General features: G+C 44.8%; 1 protein-coding gene across 3 annotated transcripts in view; it reads right to left on the bottom strand.

The window, feature by feature from the left end:
• The window catches only part of CLPB (ClpB family mitochondrial disaggregase), a 142,212-nt gene that overhangs the window by 30,335 nt on the left and 90,484 nt on the right, over positions 1-21,393 (bottom strand). For all 3 annotated transcript variants that reach the window (XM_082749889.1, XM_082749890.1, XM_082749891.1), the window contains one exon: positions 8,787-8,884. In XM_082749889.1, coding sequence (XP_082606015.1) covers positions 8,787-8,884 — 98 coding nt within the window. The remainder of the gene's footprint in view (positions 1-8,786; positions 8,885-21,393) is intronic.

Below are 21,393 nucleotides of genomic sequence, written 5' to 3'. Positions count from 1 at the left end.
ATGAAGAACTGCTCTGGCTCAAGTAGAATCTAGAAGCCTAGTCCACTTAGATGCTCCCATTGCCCCAGAAATGGCTCCTTCCTCAAGAAGCCTAGGTCTGAGGGTACCATCTCCATACAAACTGGGTTCTGGGGATACCTCAACTGCACAAAGCAGCTCATCTCTGCCTGTCAGTTTTCCTTACTGTGGTAGAGAATTCTGCCTCTGGGTGCTTTCCATGCATTCATCTGTAGGGCCTCTTAGAATATATCTTTTTCCTTTGTCACAGGCAAACACGACTTCTTGCCACTCTGTTGGTTTGGGTATAGATATTGTAGTCTCCGTAAGTCTTCTCCAGGGAAACATTTTTATCTTCTATAACTCTTCGGTGTCATGATTTTAGGTGGTTTTAATATTCTTGTTATTTTCTTGGCCAAGGAGAAATGGTCCTTGACTTCTATGGGGGTGAATATGGGGGAAAGGTTATACTGTGAACTGCCTGGTTTCTTCTGTTCTTTCTTTTTCCTTCTTTTCTTTTCTTTTTTAAGATTTTATTTATTTATTTGAGAGAGAGAGAGAAGTGTCATGAGCAGGGGGCAAGGGTGGAGGGAAAAGCAGACTCTCTTGTTGAGCAGGGAGCCCGATTCCAGACTTGATCCCAAGACCCTGGGATCATGACCTGAGCTCAAGGCAGACACTTAACTGACTGAGTCACCCAGGTGCCCTCTTCTTTCTTTCTTTTTTTTTTTTTAATTTAAAGATTTATTTTCTTATTCTAGGTGGGGGTGGGGAGCCATGTGCAGGGAGAGGGGTGGAGGGAGAGGGGAAGCAGACTCCCTGCTGAGCATGGAGCATGAACCAGCCCCATCCTGAGGCCTCGAGATCCTGACCTGAACTGAAATCAAGAGTCGGAAGCCCAACAAACTACTCAGGCATCCCTAGCTTGTTTCTTAGGAGGTTTCTAGATGGTCCTGGGAAAGACCCAACCTGTGGCCTAAATCTAGGCACATCCTGATTCTTTCCAACCTGGAACCCTAAATATCTATTAAGAAAAACTTCTGAAAATGGATCAGACTTTTTGATTAAAAATGAATAGGATGCTGGAATCAAACCAGGTTAAAGTTTCCTGCTTTATGGTCTTTTCCTAGTGCTCAGCACAGAGTCTGTATTTTAAAAAAATGTGTTGAGGGGCACTTGGGTGGCTCAGTGGGTTAAGCCTCTGCCTTCAGCTCAGGTCATGATCTCAGGGTCCTGGGATCGAGCCCCACATCCAGCTCTCTGCTCAGCAGGGAGCTTGCTTACCCCTCTCTTTCTACCTGCCTCTCTGCCTACTTGTGATCTCTGTCCATCAAATAAATAAATAAAAATCTTTATTAAAAAACGTGTTGAATGAACTGCTTCTTAAGGCATTAGCTAGAAGCCCAGGCTTGTGAAAAATTAGTTTGTGAAAAACCAGCTAGTGGAAGAACCAAGGAAAGAAAAATACTTGGTGTATATATATTCTATGTGGGGGAGGAGAGAAAGATAGGAGAAGGCACTTGGTAAGGGTTCCATAAATGTAGGCTACTACTGTTCCTGGCTTTTTGAGGCTTTTTGAGGAAGCCTACAGAGACTAAGTCAAGGCCCTATTTTGACAGGGTTCCAAGGAGAAAAAGATAGGGCAGGTGACCCAACCTGTAGAAGCAGAGGGTACTGGGCTGAGAAGCACTTGGAAGAAGCTACCCAGGAGAACAGGAGTGGGGGAGTGATCATCTTAATAAAAGCCACATGCAATTAGCTTCAGAAGCCCTCACCTGGAGCCGGCAGCAACCAGCTCCCCATGCTGCATCTTGGCTGGATAATCGTGGCCACTGGTTTCCATCATTCTTGATTTAATATGGCACCCCTCCTGGCTGTGAGTGCATTTACAGGAAAGGGCTGGGAGGCTGGGGTGAAGCCTAGCTAGGCTCTCTCAGAGGTGGGTGGTTGGGATGAGTGGTTCTTTGGGGAGGGTTAGAGAGGGAAGGGGTATGTCAGGCAATCCTATTATTGAGTATTCCTCAGGGAACAGGTCTGACAATGAACCTGGCAGTGTGTTCACCAAAAGGGCAGCTGAGGCAGTGGTGGGAGTGGTAAGTAGGCAGAATGAGACCCTGGGTAGGAATGTGGTAGGAATGGAGGAGGGAAGAGAAGAAAGGCCAAGCTACAATTTGCCTCTCATGGGAGGTCAGGGCCACAGAGCCTACTGGCTGCTCTCAGATACCCTCAGATATGCCACATCCTCCTGACTCTAACCTCAACTCACATCACCAGGCTTCTGTCATGCGTTGAAGCTAGAATGACAAGAGGACTGGGTAGGGAGATCACCAAAGGGACAAGGGGCAATAGATGAGACTGGGATCAGGGGATGATGGGAAGAAACCCTGAGTGGGGGGGATGATGGTAAGAGCAGCCCAGGAGGTCCAATAAAGAAGCCTGTGGATGAGAGTGGCACCCAAGGGACTTGAAAATCTCCTGAACTAGCTCATAAAGCACACATCCCTGGAGAGGAAGTCAGGAACAGGGCAGGTGTCAGTTCTATCACACTTGGTGACTGTTATGTCGGCACCCCAGATTCCATTCTCCTCTCCTCTCTTGCAGCCCCATCCTCCTTGCTACCAGAGTGATGTTTTAATACTCAAATCGGATCATGTCACTATGCAAATAGCCAGGCTGATCCAAAGACTGGTGAGAGAAGGCTAAAAGGGGGCAAAGACTGGCTCAAGTAAGAAAATGAGTTGTGTTCTCAGTGGCATGGGATGTTTATAATCCTACAACTGGTGACATTAACTTTGAACACTTGGTTAAGGTGGTCTGTGCCAGGTTTCCCCCATTTTGTAATTAATAAGTATCCTAAGGGATGAAGAGCTGAGCCTATGTAAATAATCCCGTTACTCCTCAAACTCCCACCCACTAGTTTTAGCATCCACTGTGAAGTCTCACCTGATGGGGAGCAGCTGTTCTAATCCTCATGGCCCTAAGAAGTTCAGAGTATCTCCTCTGTACAGAGATGAGATAAATTAAAACACAGTTCCTCTAGTAGCAAGTAACAGAGACAGAATACTAACCCTTGCAGTCTGGCTTCAGAACTTTGTACTTGCCACCTTGCAACAGAAAAGACCTGTTCCCTGCCTCAGGGAGTTTAGGGTCTGTTTAGGGAGATCAGAGTTAAAACACAAATCTCTTATTCCTACTTTTAGCATGAGGCTACCTAATGATTTTACTAAAAATAAACACCAGAAATGCATAACCTGAATTTGATCATAAGGAAACATTAGACAAATCCAAATTGAGGGACACTTTACAAAATAACCTGCTTGTACTCATTAAATGTCAAGGTCATGAAAGACAAGAAAAAACTGAGGAACCATTCTAGATTAAAGGAGACTACTAAAGAGGCATGAAAGTAAATCCAACTTGGAACCCAGAATTCTCTTTTCTTGTAAAGATAATCATTGGGACAACTGGTAAAATGTGAATAACATCTACAAATTAGTTAATATCAATATTAATGTTCTGCTTCTGACGACTGTACCAAGGTTAGAAAATGTCCTTGTTTTTTTTAGGAAACACAAATATTTAGGGGTAGAGGAGCATCATGTATATAACTTACTTTTAAATAGTTCAGAAAAAATTATGCATATCTCTATAATATTTATATACATCATAAAACAAATGTGATAAATGTTAACAGGTAATATGGGTGAAGGGTTTACAGAATTCACTGCACTATTTGTGAAATTATGTAAAAATAAAATATATCAAGATAATGCTTCTCCTTGGGCGATGGGTAGTGACTGGAAGAAGTATAAGGTGGGTTTCTGAGTGAATGGTCTATTTCTTTTATATTTATTTATTTATTTATTTGACAGACAGAGATCACAAGTAGGCAGAGAGGCAGGTAGAGAGAGAGGAAGGGAAGCAGGCTCCCCGCTGAGCAGAGAGCCCGACTCAGGGCTCGATCCCAGGACCCCGGGATCATGATCTGGGCCGAAGGCAGAGGCTCAACCCACTGAGCCACCCAGGTGCCCCGAATGGTCTATTTCTTGATCAGATGTATTTAATTTGTGAAAATTCAGTGAGCTCTATACTTGTGATATGTAACCTTATAAGAGTACATTTCAACAAAAAGTTTTCAAAAAGTTATAAACAAAAGAGAGAGCAAAAGCTTGTCTCCATAAAGCACCTAAGTCTGTGCCTGGCCCACAGTAAGCCTACAGTGAAGGTCAGATGGTATCGCCATCCCCGTAGCGCCAAGCACAGGGCTAGGTGCGCACCTGTTGGCAACTGAGACGTGGTAGGGAGCAGGCTGGGCAAAATGGGGAAGGGGCATCACTTCTCCCTAAGACAGGAGTAGGAGAACCCCCTTACCCTCCTGTGTACCTCACCCCTTCTCTCCTAGAGGGCTTTCCACAGCTCTGATGGGAGCACCCAGCCTTATAGCCCAGAATGCAGGCCCAGGGGAGCGCTGCATCCCCAGCTACCCCTGAAGCAAATGAAAAAAATGCAGATATAGGAAATGTGCTTGTGATTCTGTCACTGGGATATGCAAATAAAATATATATGATAGGCCTATCTGCCTAATATTCCTGCCAATTCATTCTCTGGGTGTGATTAAAATGAGCAATAAATTCCTCGTGAGTCTCGGTGGAATGAGGATCCGGGAGTGGAGATGCAGGCTGGCACCAGCACGTCCCCCTCAGCTGAATATTCATCATGGAATAGCTCCCCATATTTTTGTTTTATCTGCCATCGTGTGCACAGAGATATATTTCTACCTCTCTCTTTCATCTCTTAGTTAAAACATGAAAATGGTCTAAGCTCTAAGTATTAAACTCTCCATGTAGTAAAATCCTTCAAACTGAGATCACAAGCTACCTTCTCTATGAAGCCTGCCCTGCTCATTCTGCCTGGATGTGATCCATGCTTTCTTGGATCACAAACTCTCTGCAGGCCCCTTCTAATGTACAAGTCAGTCTGTGGGTATCAGAGATAAGAGAGCCTGCCTCTCCCCCATACTCCTTTTCTAGACGGCCAGCTCAGAGGTCAGGGGCTAGGCTTCATCTACCTCTGAATCTTCTTAGGAGGCCCAAGGAAGGTTCTGCACAGAGAATGCTGAGAAACTGAGCAACCTGGCAGTAAGGAGAAAATCATTCAGGCCCCTTAAGGTGACAGAGATTCTTAGATAAGTGACACATTTTAAAAGGCAGAATGAAATTAAAAGTTAGGCTTATGGATAACTTGAAAATGGGAAAATTATCAAGAAATAATATATTTTAAAAAGATTTTATTTATTTATTTATTTATTTATTTGACAAGAGAGAGGTCACAAATACGCAGAGAGGCAGCCAGAAAGAGAGGGGGAAGCAGGCTCCCCGCTGAGCAGAGAGCCCAATGGAGGGCTTGATCCCAGGTCCCTGAGATCATGACCTGAGCCAAAGGCAGAGGCTTAACCCACTGAGCCATCCAGGCACCCCAAGAAATAGTATTAAGTTGAGCACCTGGCTGGATCAGTTAGAAGAGTGTGCAACTCTTGATCTCAGAGTCATGAGTTCAAGCCCCCACACTGAGTGCAGAGATTACTAAAAAAAAAAAAGTAACTAAAAAGAAAGAAAGGAAGGAAGGAAGGAAGGAAGAAAGAAGGAAGGAAAGAAGGAAGGAAGGAAGAAGAAAGAAAATCAAGTGGAAACCCTCTTCCCCCATGGAACTAGGATCATAATTCACTTTCAGGGTCAAGTAGGAAATACAAATGTCTGATAGGCCGGCACATAATATAATAGGGAGTTGAGCCGCCTCTGCCTGGAGAATCTACATTCCCAAACCCTAAGGGGTCACATTTTTTATAAATTCTTGGTTTAGCAAAATAAAATATGGTTGCCATTTGAGACTCCTGTATATATTAATCAGGTTAAAAAAAAGAGGTCATTTATATATAGATAGATAAGGTCCAGAACAGGCAAATATAATGTCATAGAAGGAAATCCTCTCATTCATATCCAATAGCTTCCTATAAGTCATCTGCTTTCTCTCAACTTCAGTTTTCCCATCTGTAAAATGGAGGCAGTAGGAGCTGCTTCAAGGATTGTTATAGGATTAGAAAAAATACAGGAGAGCACCTGGCACAGTACCTATTATTCACTATTATTCACTAAGGCACTAGCCTTGTACTAACATGACCAACATTAAGCCACTTCTAAGGCAGCCAAATTTAGTTAAGGGTCCCTTAGCAGCCCTAACCCCTCCACCTATGCCGGCACTAAGAGGCCTGCTCTGTGTCATACCACTGAACACACCACAGACTCTCTTGGCCAAGTCCAGGGACAACCCATGATGATGGAAAGAGCCTGAGAGGGATGACAGGACTGCAGTCCCTAAGGTTATCTGAAACATTTATAGGGATTTCCTTAAGACACCTGAGGAAACTGACCTGGCCTCTAGGGCTGCTCCTTGGGGTGGAAAATTTGAACAGAGAGGAAGAAGTGCTTGCTCTCTAGGAACTTTCACTCTTGCTGGTCCCAAGCACTCCTCAGGATGTGCTGTGAAAACCCATCTCCCTTCCTACCCTCCCACCCCTTCTCTGGAGGGAACTACTGCAAGACAGTTACTCAGGATTCCAGGGAGACAAACTGTATGTCTCATGCTGGTTGCCAAATATTTCCAGTTCTCCCCCTTCTGGGAACATGGGAGGGTTACTCTTCTTGGCCTCTTGTGATTGTGAGTGGAAGTAGAGGGTTGATTTCTAGACTAAGTATTTAATTATAGATGCAAGACCCTCCAGAGCATTCCTTTCCCTCTGGCCAGCGACATGCAACATCCCAGATTGTGGCTGTAATGCCAGTCTGGTCTCTGAGGGCCTCTGACAAACACAGGCCCCACCACTGACCCATCATGGACAGGCTGCATGAAGCCAAAAATAAATTTTCATTATTCTACACCACTGAAATTCTGGGTTGTTACAACATAATCTGGTTTATTCTGATGAATACACAGATAATTATATACTGAATGGAACCTTAGAAACCATTTTGTGCAATGTCTTCATTTCACAGAGGTAAACTGAGCTTCGGTGAAGGGAAATGCTAGTCCCACGTCACCAAGTCAGTGAGTGGCAGAGTTGGGATCACAACCGTCTGTCTTGGTCCGGTGACCTAAGTGCTCTTACTCAAGACACAGAGAATATTTGCTACCAGGTGGGACTTGTCACACTAAATCATCTCAAGGCACTTCAGCCACTGTGCCAAAAGAGAATCCACAATGATGGAAAGAACACATGACTGAGAGTCAGAAATCAAGTCTTCTGCTCTTTCATGAAGATGGCACTGAAAGCGAAGAAGGAAGCCCCTGTCCCTCCCAAAGACAAAACCAAAGCCAAAGCTGAAGCTTTTAAGTCCAAGAAAGCAGTGCTGAAAGGCATCCACAGTCACAAAGAAAAGAAGATCTGCATGTCACCTACATTCCCACCGCCCAAGACAATGGGTCTCTGAAGGCAGTCCAAATATCCTCCAAAGAGCACCCCCAGGAGAAACAAACTTGACCACTGTGCCATCATCAAGATCCCTCTGACTATCGAATCAGCCATGAAGAAAACAGAAGACAACAGCACACTTGTGTTAACTGTGGATTGCAAGGCCACCAACCACCAGGTCAAATAGGCTGTGAAGAAGCTCTAAGACATGATGTGGCCAAGGTCAACACTCTGATCAGGCCCAACAGAGAAAAAAAGGCGTATGTTCAACTGGCTCCTGAGTATGATGCTTTGGATGTTGCCAACAAAACTGGGATCATCTAAACTGAGTCCAGCTGCTAAATCTAAAATTTTTCACCATAAAAAGAAAAAACAAACAAACAAAGAAACTAAGGCTTTCAGTTCTAGTTCTACCATTGAACCTACTACATGACCTTGCATTCAAGTCTATTAGTTTCTGTTTTGACACCAATGCACTCTGGGACCAAAGGCAAACTATGTCACATCCCCAGGCCCCTGTTTCCCCAGAAGTAAAATGAGTCCATTGATTTAGGCTTCAGGTATTTAAAATATGTGCCTCACAGAAGAACGTCCATAGAGGCTGCCCAGGAGAGAAGGGCTAGGCCAGGTAGGTGTGGCTCTGATCCACCTCTCCTTCAACCAGAACAGCTTTATTTTCCTCTGACTTATTTGCTTAGGCTTCGGTAAGATTTCCCACCACTGGACTTAATGATTTCTGAGGTCCCTGACAGCTCCGAGATTTGTGATTCTAGTTCTTGGATTCTGCCCAGTAGTTTCTGAGAGATAGCTTGGTGGCTGGAAGAGCAGAAGGCAACCGGCATTTAGGGAGTTCAAAAGTTTGGTTGAGAAGAGCAAATTATGATAGCAATTTTTTTGGTCCAGACTGTCCCAGGCTCTTTGGAGTATGTGTGGAGGGGAAGGGTCAGAGAATGGTTCTGGAAGGAGTGATGATGGGAAAGGATTGCCTGCTGAGGTTATAGAATATGTGAGGTGAGGTAATAGTATTGGGCTAAAGATTTTGTCTAACTATCCCTGGCCCTATGAAAAGGAGCTAGAAGGCCCATTACCCCAAAAACTGAATCTGAAGCTTAGTCCTCAGAAGTCAGAAGTGGCTCAGGCCTCTGCCTGGTCATGACAGGGGCAGCTACTTATTCTTGATGAAACTGGGGGCTGGACTTGTATTTAAACAGACAATAATCCCTAAGGAGAAGTGGCTTGGTATGGAGCCAGACACAATTTAATGAGTGAAAGATTAAATGCAGTAGGGAGTGCCCAGAGGCCTTCTCCTTTTTTTGAGACTTACCTTCACCTCGGAAGTCCTCAGAAGCTTCATCACCTCTCCTTCTCGGGCATAATCCAAGGGTGTGTGTCCCATTTCATTCCTCTGCAGAGGGTTGGCTCCTGGCAGGAAGAGAAGTAGTCAAAGGCTCTATGAGTGATCACAGTGAGGCCTCAGCCTTCTCTCAGAGGTAACCTGGGCCCTGACTTCAGAGAAGGAATTTCCTTCGAAGTAGGGAGCAACAAACCCTAAGAGACTGTAGAATGGTGAGAAAAACATGTCAAGGTACTCTGAGAGGACAGTCCTTAGTTCTAACACCGAGGTCAGGGTATCAGGGTTCATAAACATATACGCACTCATGTGCAAAAACATTACCCATACTACCATGTATACAAAGATGTGTTATATGTACACATAGGTGTGTTGTACACAAATACACACACAGTTACCCTCCCAAATACACACAGCTGAACATGCTAATATACCAAACACATAGATTAATATATCCTACCACCAACGCATCAGTCATTAAAATGCCCGTATGATTAGGGTCATTTGCATATAGATGAATATTCATTAATAAAATAATATAAAAGGGGTTCCTTTCTAAAGCAAAGAATATAAAAAAAAAAGTGAAACAGCCCCCTTTTTCCCTGCTCTCTGCTCCTCTCTCTCTCTCCTTTAATGCCCTTTTACCTTGGTATTTCCTGTCTACCAGAGTTAGTAGAGTCTTCTGGAAGGGAGGAGGCATCACTAGGAAGCTGGTTATGGCAGCCTCGAGGTTTGATGCCCTTGTCAGTGCCTAACTGTTGGTGAATGTGTGTGTGTAGGCAGGCGTTTCTTCCAATCATTAGTTGCTGTGATTTGAGGACAAAGAACTTGAAGTATGATAAAAAGAAAGGGCTTGCCCAGGCCATCTATCTACCTTCTTTCTCTTTTAAACAGGCAACTGACAAGCCTGTTTAAACTGGGACTACTTGGTGCAATGTCTTGGAAGATATGGAGGAAGGGCTCCCCTGACCTCCACATTGCTAGAATCTCCTTCCCAAGGCCAGGTCTGAACACCTCACTCTCCTCTTCAAAAACTGTCCATACCATTCAGTTTGGCAAACCTTGAATGTGTGGGGCTTGAGACACAGAAGAATCAGATCTGGCCTGGCCCCCAAAGCACTTCTCTCAAACCACAGAAAGCTGTGCCTTGAAAAGAGCAGATGCTCAAGAACTATGTATTAAATAGAACATTTCCTTGATCTTCTTTCTTGCTAAGGAAGTACTATCTAGAAGTAAAGAAGGGTTAAGACTCCACCCCTGTCATAAGGATATAGTGAGCTGGTTGGGAGCACTGTACATGCAGGCAAATGCACATCAGCACACGGTCTGGCTCAAGGTAGGTGTCTAGCTACGGTTTGCTGATGGACTACAAAACCCAGCATTTCTCAGTCCTACGCTGTGGAAACATCTGTTCCAGGATATAAAACTACTCCTACTGAAGCTCTCTACTTCTTAAAGGTCTATAAATTTTCAACAATTATAAGCATTTATTAAGCATTTACATGTGGCTGTCTGCCTGGACTACAGAGGAACAGGTGTGGGAGGAAGAGGGGGTGGGGCAGAGAGCAAGAAGTACGATCCAGGCCAAGGATACTTATCAATGAGAAAAATTAATACTTTTATACATAATCCTATTTTCTAACAGCAATTCGAAATATTTATGTTCTTTTTTATTGAGATATAATTCACACACCATAAAATTCAACCTTTTAAAGTATAAAATTCACTGGTTTTAAATATACTTACAGGGTTGTACAACCACTCTAGATATATACAACTGATTATACATAGATACCACTGATTCTAGATCATCTTCATAATCTTGACAAGAAACCCCATAACCATTATCAGATACCTCTATTCCCCCTAAACCCAACAACCGTTAGTCTACTTTCTGTTTCTATAGATCTGTCTATACTTGACATTTCATATAAAAGGAAACATACAATATATGGCCTTTTCCGTCTGGCTTCTTTCAGTCAGCATGTTCTCAAGGTTCACTGATGTTGTAGTAGCTGTCATTCATGCTGCAACATGAAAGCAGGAATGCAGCATTCCTTTTCATGGATGTGTAAAGCTCCATTCTGTGGATAGGCCACATTTTGCTTAACCATGCATCAGTTGATGGACATTTGGGTTGTTTCTCCCTTAGGCTATTGTGAACAACGCTGCTCTGAACGTATGCGTACAAGTCTTTGAGTCTCTCTTGGCTATAAACCTAGTAGGAGTGGTGGTCACAGGGGCTACAGGTATTTGCTGAGCACAAACTATGTGCTGGACACTGAGCTCTGCACTTCATGTACACCGTGTCACTTAACCCTGGCAACCAGAGCTGAGAGAAGAAATTAAAATCCCCATGCCACAGACATGAGAACTGGGGCCCAGAAAATTGAACCAACTAGGCCAAGGTCACAAAGCTAATTATCTGCTTGGACCAGGAGTCCAACTCATTGCCAGGTGTTCTCAATTCCAATTCTCCACGCTCCCATGGGGCGGCTCTGACACAGCCCTGCTGAAATACCCTTCCCCGGCTTTTCACCACTTACAGGACCAAGTGGTACCTCCCTGTAAGGAGGGTGTCTGTGCTCTTCCTAATTAGTAGCCAAGTCCTTAGGGGCTCCATTGGAGCCTCCTTCTTTCAGTTCTACTGGTGGTGACTGGGGGCTTTGTATTTGAAGGGCTCTGGATGCAGGATGATGGGAGACTGGCAAAGCCAAGGAATAGTCTTCTCTTTTGTTATTTCCTGACCACTTTGAAGCAAGTGATATCTTGGCCATTTTCCTTTAATTTCTATAAAACTTTTTTTTTTTTTTTTAAGATTTTCCTCACACCCCTGTGGCTATCTCTTATGCAGACTCCTCTTCCTGTCTTTACGATTAGACGCTACCTACAGTGTGCATGAAGGCACAATCCCAGCTTTCCAGAAGCTAATGGGGATGAGAGATGACTGAACAACCACAACTCAGGCTGAATGTCAGTGTGCGCTGAAGGAAAGATAGACAGTACTGGGCGGGGGGAGGGGCGGCGGAAAGGAATGGAGTACTAAGGTGCTTGTTCACCTAGTCTAGCCTTAACAGCCCAACCCAGCATCCCCCTGGTGCTCAACACTGAGGGGTCCACAAGGCTGAGGGCCACTGGCAGATGGCATCCTCCCCTCCCCCCAAGTTCCTAGGTCATGGCTAGGGCCAAAAGCGAGCTACAATTCAGCAGGGGAAAGGCCTCCATTTTAGGTAGCCTTGAGGGGAACTCAGTCACTAGATATGGGCTGGAGAAAGGAGGAATCTATAAGGAGAGACCTATAGAAGGGAAAGACAAGAGGAGCGAAGGGGAGAAGAGAAATGAAAGAGAAGGAGAGGGAGGCAAGGAAGGAAAAGTGGGAGAGGAAGACAGTGGGAGAAAGAACAGAGGATGAGATTTGCTGCGTCAAACAAGTGTTGTCAGTGATCTATATTTGCTTACAGAATGAAAAATGTGTGCCATAAACACTGGCCACTGAGTAATTTCTAGTAGGAGTCATGTCACTTCTCATAAACGATAGGATGGGGACAGGTAGGACATCTCTGCACCTGGGCCAGCGAGCACAGGGATGGCTTTTAAAACAGTACTGGGCCAATCTCTAGCTCAGGAGGCTCTCAGTCAATCCCCACCCAGCCACTATGAAGGGGGAAGCCAGCCAGTTTCTCCAAGGTTCTGGAGCCTCAGGGCAGCACTTCTGCTCCCACTTTAGGAAGGCTGAAGTGGGGGCACCATGGAAAATGTCCATCTAATATTAGTCCCCCAGCCCCCCACACCCTTGCTCTGACTTGACTAATTGCTGTAATAATTGATAGAACCTGACTTTTACAACTGATCGATTTCACCTCCACGACCAACGGCCACAAACCATTATACTCCAATAAATAACCACACTGGGTGTCACCCGTCTGCCCTCTCCGGGGGCATCAGGATGGCCCGTGCCCTGGCCTGACCTCCCCTTGTCTCCTACCCAGGGCCCCTCCGGGCCGAGCAGCTGGTCTAGAGGGTCAGGCCTCTGGGAGTAAGTGAGAGGGCCGAATGGAGGTGGGGAGTGCTAATCGCAGGCCATCCGTCACCTCCCACTGGCTGTCTGGGGCTGGGGCCAACACCTGGAGCACCCCAGGCAGTATAGAGCAGGACCCCTCCTCTCCTCTCCCTGCGCCAGATTAGTGTGTCCCAGCTTATAATATTTGATAAATAGCAGAATGACTTCCTGGCAGCACTGCTGCGGCTGTGCCTGCCCGCTACAGCTGTGGAAGGTCACTCATTGGGGAAATATGTTTCTGTCAGTGGTATTGAAAAAAGTTTAGTGGAGTGACAGGCCTCAATTTTTCAAATTTTATTAACTCCATCCTCTTAACCATTTGTCTTGAATTCCTTCAGATTCTGGGGGATCTGTCAATAGGGCTTGGGTCAGCAAAGTAAGGTGTATATGTGGGGGGTGGTATGGGCTGGTCCTGGCTGGTACTAGTGCTGGCTTGGGTCTTATCATGTAAAGCAGTAAAAATGGTGTTGGTAGGACAGAAGTCTGGCCAACTGGGACCCAGGGAACCCCCTGCTCTTTTCTGGCATAGTGCCTGTCTTTGGTTTGACACAATCATAGATTTTCTGAGTAGAAAAACACCTTAATGGTGAGCTCTTCCAAGTCCCTAAGAGAAGATTCCCCTCCACTATATCAGAAACAGGTGGTCTCACCCTGGCTTGACTGACTACGCCCAGAGCCTAGCCCCGAGCTCATGGTTCTAAGGGGTCCCCCACTAAACCGAGGACAGAACTCAGTTTCATATGAGCCCCAACTTCTCCCTCCAAACCCACTCCCACCTTAGTCTTCCAGCAAACACTTGGTCATATTTAAAGACTTGGTTCAGGCTTCTCTAAGAAACCTTCCTGGTTTCCCTCCCATCCCAGGTTTGGTATCACCATTTGTGTTCCCACGGGCCCTTCTGCTTCTACCTTACTGATCATTCTGCATGGAAACAGTATGTCACTGAGAGCTCTTTGAAGTCAGGGATCATGTCTGATCCACTGCTGTATCCTTGCTACGCAGCACAGGGCCTGGCACAGAACAAGTTTCACTAAGATTAACCAAATGAATGGATTTCTTTCCAGGGACTATCTTCTGAGATCACACAAAACATGGCTGCTCTTCCGGCCTCAGAAGAGCCCTCTGACAGCAAGTGTATGACTGTTACTGACTCCTGTAGGCCAAAGCTCCTAGTCTCTTTCCTGGTCCCAAGAAATCTCTCTGGAAAATTAGGTTAGGTCAGGCCCAACACCCTCTAGGCCCTGTGGGGGGAAGTGGGCAGGAAGAGGTAGGACAGACTGGCTCACCTGCCCTTCCTTGGGAAAGGGATGAAATTAGGGTGGGAGAGGGGGCTTGTTACTCCCTCTACCCCTGTCACTACTTGTTCTGGCCCTCTGCCTGCTTCTGTGAATATCAACGAAGATAATGTTAGTATAAGAAGGCTTTAAAAAAACACAACAGTGTACAAATGTGTTAAGCTGTATTATTAATAACATTGACATGCTCATATACTCCCCACTGACACCGACCCCTGTGGTTCTATCAGCCATTTTGACCTTCTAGTGATCCAGGTCTACCACCAATGAGTTTCCCTGACTAACCCCATCCCCTGCATGTAGCTGGCTCCCAGCTCTCTAAAAAAGCAAGAAGCAGGGTGGTGGGGGTGGGGGGTGGGAGGAGGGTTGGCGGAGCTTGCATGGGTGGGGGCTACCACTTCCCTGCTGTGTGATCCAGGACACTTTCTTCAGTTCTCTGGTGGTAACAACTGCTCCCTTGCCTACCTCTACGGGTTTTGTTTGGACCAAGTAAAACAAAAAGCTTGAAAATGATTGGGGGGAAAAAGACGGTACAATGTTCTTTGTAATAATGTTTATATTCACTCTTCCTTCCATTTTTACTGCTAGCTCCTTTACCATCTTCATCTTGATTTTCACTATTTCAACAGTTTGTTTACCCCCAATTAGAGGTTTTTTTGTTGACTATAAGGGAAAATTCCCCTATAATCAGAGATGTCAGTGTGGAAGGATCTGCTCTTTCTGGATGTGAGTTCCCCACCAAGGAAGCATTCCTAGAAAGACAGAATGACCATGTCAGAAAAACCACAAGTCTTCCCTGTCTCCACCCTGTTGTTTGAACCACTCTTCACACCTGGAACCCTGCTCCTTATTTCCCTGACTACCCCTTCTTCAAGGTCCCTCCCTATGGGTAGCCTCTACCACCCTCCAGCTCTCAGTGCTCTCTTGTCTGTCCATGGGATCCTGTTGTCTTTCCAACACCCTCCCTTTCCTGGGGGCCCATCCCCATTTAGTCCTCACAGTTAGTATGCCTTTAGCTCCTCAGGTCAGAGAGAGAAGAGATCTGTCCAGAATGCTGTCAGAATGAGTGGAACCAGGAAGAGCCCCAATTCCCTGACGTCTTGTCCTGAGCTATTTCCATAAATCACACCAGTAAGCACTCTCAAGATATATACACACACATACCTGTGCACCTCTAGATCCGCCTCCCTTGTGACCAACAAGCTTTACCAGCACTCACTACATGCCATACCCTGTGCTGAATCCTTCCATGTATTTCATTCTTAACAACCTGAAGAAAGCAGAAGAGATATTATTTTCCCCATTTTCCAGGCGATTTAATGGAGTCTGGCAGAAGAGCAAGATGAAAAGAGGTAAGCTAACATTTGTTGGGTATAAGGCCTTTGTACATAGTATCTGAATTATTCATCATACAAAGACTCAGAGAAAACAGGCTCAGCGAGCTGAAATAATTTGCCCATGGTCACTCAGCAGACAAACAGTAGAGCTGGAATTTAAAGCACAGATTTATTACACTATTCTTTCTTTTGTACACAATTTTACATAATCAGTTTTTTTGTTGTTTTTTAAAGAAGCCAGGTCTGCTTTTCCACCACATAGTGCTATCTTCCAAAGACCTGACGACTCAAAAACAGGAAAAAAAAAATTATCTCTCTTCTTCCTTTCCAGTGTGCTGAGATGCTCCAAAACCAGGATACAGGAGATTTCTAGAGGTAGCTTTGAGATTGACAGCTTTGTAGGGTACGAGATGCCGTTTCCTTTTCCTTTCATTTGGGGCTTCCCCAACTGGGGACCAGGTGAATAGTGACCCACATTAACTGACATCCTAGAAGATTATCTGTAACTCCTAACTCTCCAACAGACACAGTCAGTTGAGACCCCTTGCCTGCAGAGAGGGGGATATCTAAAGTTCATGGAATAGAGAGCTACTGCCTCATGACTGGACCCAGCCATTCTATTAAAACCCACTGAAAACTGACACTAGGCCAAGTGCTGGGTACACAGTAGGGTCAGACCGGTTCTTGCCTTTGGACAGAACCCAGACTGATGGAAGACAGGAACGGAAACAGTGACAATGCAGTGTGGTGAGGGCGGACAAGGGGATGAGGATGACAACTCCCCTCCCCACATTACAAGAGAGCTACATACTGTGTAGTTGGAGAGACAGGAAAGCACAGCACCAGCTGGGGAAGAGCAGAGGTGTTACACTGAGTCAGCACTAAGGAAAAAAACACTGGAGACGTCTGGAAAAAGGAAGGTTGGAGCCTTCCAGTCTAGGGTTCTTTCCACCTGCCCATAGTCCTGGGCTCCACCCCCAGACTTTCAATTCCAAGTGACCAGGAGGACTAGACCACACAGAGGTGGCACTATTCTCTTCAGTGGTGGCCAACTCCCCTTTGCTAACCACCCAGAGTCCTCCTTTGAACCCCTAAAATACCTAACTGATCACATACTTTTTTTTTTTTTAAAGATTTTATTTATTTATTTGACGGAGAGAGATCATAAGCAGGCAGAGTGGCAGGCAGAGAGAGAGGAGGAAGCAGGATCCCTGCCAAGCAGAGAGCCTGATGCGGGACTCGATCCCAGGACCCTGAGATCATGACCTGAGCCGAAGGCAGCAGCCTAACCCACTGAGCCACCCAGGCGCCCCGATCACATACTTTTTATACACACACGCCTCATCTCCAAAATCAGATGTATCACTAAAGGGATGCCCTGTGACTACCTAGAAAAGGAAATGGTGATGGTTACCAGGCAATGAGGATGGGGTCACAGAAACCCAAGTCATGCCAGACTAACCTCAGTTCCTTTCTTCATCGGGATTATCTGTGCTCAATAGATGTAGTCAGGGCAAATGTGGACTTCATCAGACATTTGATGGGGTATCTCAGGATAACCTGAGGACATGATGGAGAATTGTGGGCTGGGTGCCAGTACAGTATGGAAGGTTAGTAGTGACTGGTGGACTAACCAGACCCAAGGGGAATGATCATAGATGACCTGGAAGGAAGTTCTGAGTGGCAGCAAATAGGGCTGGTCCTGTTTAGTATGTTTATCCTTGACAAAAAATATCACAGGAAGGTCTGTTCATCAAACCTGTAGGCATCAGATTATGGTGAGAAGAGCCAGATACACCTGCTGGAAGGCTGACATTAAGAGCTGAAACAAATGATATGAAAAGTAATGGAAATAAATGGGAAGTCACGGGTTTTAGAAGAGAGGCAAAGTAGAGATGGTTTGAGAAGTGTGATCAAAATAGGAAAGGGTTGGGTGCCTGGCTGGCTCAACTGGAAGAGCATGTGACTCTTGATCTCTGGGTTGTGAGTTCAAGCCTTATGATAGGTGTAGAAATTACTAAAAAAATAAGTAAAATACTTTTTAAAAAGTAGAAAAAGTTTGGGAAGCCACATGAGAATAATGGGTTAAGGAACTGGAGGTGCAGGCTGGAGAAAAGATAGCTCAGAAGAATATGCCTGCATCTTCAGGTATTGGAAGGGCCAGCAGTGGAACAAGGATTAGATTCATTCTACATAAGCCCCGCAGTAAAGTTAAGGCCCTTGGAAGCAGATTCTGGTTGAATATAAGAAATTTCTAATCATTATCCAAAGATAGATTCTGGCAGCCTCAGGAACAAATGAGTTCCCCAGCACTAGAACGGTTCAAGCACTGAGTAGATGACTATCTAGTAGATCTATCAATTATGGAGTTTTTTTTCCCCAAGACTAATTGTTAATTTATGTCTGTTCATTCAGAGATACTTTTTGAGAACCTTTTATGTGTCTGGAATCAAGCTAAGTGCTAGGAATTCAAAAGTGAATAAGAAAACACCGTCCCAGGGCACCTGGGTGGCTCAGTGGCTTAAGCCTCTGCCTTCAGCTCAGGTCATGATCTCAGGGGCCTGGGATTGAGCCCCACATCGGGCTCTCTCCTCTGCAGGGGGCCTGCTTCCCCCTCTCTCTTTGCCTGCCTCTTTGCCTCACTGTGACTACTCCCCACCGTCAAATAAATAAATAAAATCTTCAAAAAATAAAAATAAAAAAGAAAGAAAACACTGTCCCAGCTCTTAAAGAGTTCCTGGTCCTGCTGGGAGATGATGGATAAGTTTATTTCAAGAATATCTTGTGCCTCGATTACAGACCTCAGCACAGAAAAGGTTGGCTTCAGCTTAGATTAAACCAAAGAGATCCTGTAGAAATGCAAACACATATTTGATTATTAAAGGCCATAGCTTAATCAAGCCAAATCACTTGCTTAAACCAACTACTGGCTGTGGGAACAGAAGTGTACACTGAAAACACAATTCATGAATTCCGTGCATGGTATTTTGCTCTTAGAGCCTGAGATCTGATCTTTGGCGGGGACTTGTTTATGTACCTACAGATTGTCTTACAAGTGGCTGTGATGTCAGGGTGAAGTGATTTAGCCAGCAGGGCTACCCAACTCTCCATTTCTTACCCACCCTATGGGGACTGCTTCAGCACAGACATAAACATGCTCCTGCCGTTACCTTATTGCACTCGTCACATGGGGAGGCTAGAAGCCTTGATTCAGGGATATGATTGGATTTTAAATCCCAGTCTCACAGGATTTTAATTACTGGTCTGGGGCAGCAGGGATAGGCGCTGGCTGCCTTTGGATGGAGGAGGTCGATACGCCACTCCACAACATATTGAGCCACAATGCCTGCAGACTCTATTGCTCTATTTAATCATCTTTTGCAAAATTTACAGTGGAACAGGAGGGATCAATACAGAATTTATCACATTCTCTTGTAAATATGAGCCAGGAAAGAGTTCCAGGCAGTTTGTTACTGAGTGGGAGGGAACATGTCTGTGTACAGCTGGGTATTAGGAGAGGAGACAAAATCCATACTTCTTGGCATAAGCTACAAATGCTCAGCCAGTCCCCCTTTAAGCCTGAAAGCAAGTTCAATGGGAAGAACATGGATTCATTCATTCATTCAACCAACCAACATTCCAGAGCACCTATTTTATGCCAGACCCTGTAGAGGCTCTGGGGATACAGACTGGTAATTCTGCTCATGAGATCACAAGCAGAGATAGACCACAATGGCTGTGCTACTTGCTAGTGAGTGGTGGAACTTGGCCAAGTTACTTAACAGTGCCATTGTTTCTATATATGGAATATGTAGATAATAAGAGTATCAAATTCAGTTATTTTAATTATTAAGAGGGAAAAAAAAGCCATAGTATAGAGCTTAGTACACAGTAAGGACTCAATAAATGATAGCTATTGCTATTTTTCTTTTTTTTTTTTTCTTTAAAGATTTTATTTATTTATTTGAGAGGGAGACAGGGAGAGAGAGCATGAGTGAGGAGAAGGGCGGAGAGAGAAGCAGACTCCCCGTGGAGCTGGGAGCCCGATGCAAGACTCGATCCCGCGACTCCAAGATCATGACCTGAGCCGAAGGCAGTTGTCCAACCAACTGAGCCACCCAGGCGTCCCTCTATTGCTATTTTTAGTACAATTACCATTATTAGGCATTCCTTCCTACAATGCATCTCACCAATGGTCTATTGCAGAGATCGCATACTGAACGCGAAGCTCCCCACCCCATCTCTTTAGCAGACAAAAGGGAGAGAAAATTCTAAGACAGTCATGCTTAATAAAAAGTGAGAGTGAAGTCATCAGACTTACAATATTTTCTTGTTTGGTGACCAATAATTGTTGCTTCCAGTCACCAAATAATGAATATGGGGGAGTCTGTGGAAGGTTGGGTTTAGATACACTGAATATGAGAGTCTATAGAATATTAAGCATCAGCAGAGGTATTGGAGACATGAAAATGCTTGGCCTGTTGTAAGGCAAATATGTAGGCTAGTCTGGTTAAAAAAGAGGTAGTACAATAGCATGTAAATAAGTGTTCAAACATAATTCATATATAGAGTTAGGTAGGAAATAGGGTTTGCCTTATTCCTGCCAAGGATTTCTGTTCAATGCAACCTAAGGTAGGGGTTTTCTAGATGAGAGAGGTTTCCGAATAGCATGTGGCATAAGCACTAGGAGTACAGGGATCCTCAGCTCATTTCCATTTTGGGCAAGTTTCCTGGAGTTGTGGACTCTCAGGAGACCAGCCCACTTCTCTCTCTCCCCACAATCCAGCACAGACTACCCTCAGAAGTGGCATCAGGTTCTGTGCCCAGAAAGCAGCTGGGAGCAACTGTCATGGAAGTGAATGACTCGGGATAAAGCAGAGTTCAAAGTGCACATAATAAGAGCCTGGGTCCCTGGGCTTCTGCATTCCCCCACCCCCGCCCACAAATGACAGCTGAGACCAAGGCAGCCAAGCCTGGGGTCTGGGCTGAATTTAGCAGTCAACAATTATACTGTTGACGTCTGGGGCAGAGCCACGTCTCTGCAGAAGGCAGCAGCTTTTGTTCATGCACTGAAAACACATAATCTTCAAACATGCTAATCGCATGTCTGCTTCTGTCTAACAACATTGAAGGGAGGCTGAGGAGAGGGCACACAATGCCCACACATCTGGCTAATTCAGTTATGAGGCCAATCAATCTTGATGGGTTGTCTATAAAACATCAACTACCCCAAAGGACTGACCTGACCAGATGTTTAAGCTTCTGCTGACCAATCCCAGCCTAATGTCCACAGCAGAGAAGAGGGTTTACCAAGAGATGGCTTACACTGCCACTTACATGTTTATTCCCAAAGCTAAGTAAAGCCTTCTGCTTGCATGAGAGCAATTGGTACATTAAAGTGGTGGTTGAGCCAGGCTTACTGCAATGAAGCCCAGGTGACCCATGAACAACACAGATTTGAGCTGTGCGGGTCACTTACACATGGATTTATTTTGAAAAGTAGTACTATACATCTATTTTCTCCTCCTTATGATTTTTTTAAATGACACCTTTGCTCTAGCTTACATTATTGCAAGAATATGGTATATAATACCTATAATATACAAAATGTATGTTAATCAACCATTTATATTATTGGTCAGACTTTTTTGATCTGCAGTAGGCTATTAATCATTGAATCTCGGGGGAGTCGAAAGTTACAAGGAGATTTTTGCCTGCATAGCGCCCCTAACCACTGCATTGTTCAAGAGCCAACTGTATACTAAAATATACAAACTTTCACTCTGACCTTCAGGAAAGCAGGAGGCCTTCTTTATAGGCAGCTTCGAGAACACTTGGAAAAACAGAAACCAATGAAATATTTTTGCTAACTAATTTTTGCTAACTAT

This window comes from Mustela nivalis (assembly GCF_964662115.1).
Source record: "Mustela nivalis genome assembly, chromosome: 9".
NCBI lineage: Eukaryota > Metazoa > Chordata > Mammalia > Carnivora > Mustelidae > Mustela > Mustela nivalis.
Note: the sequence above shows the minus strand (reverse complement) of the source record. Positions and strands in the feature narration are given on the sequence as shown.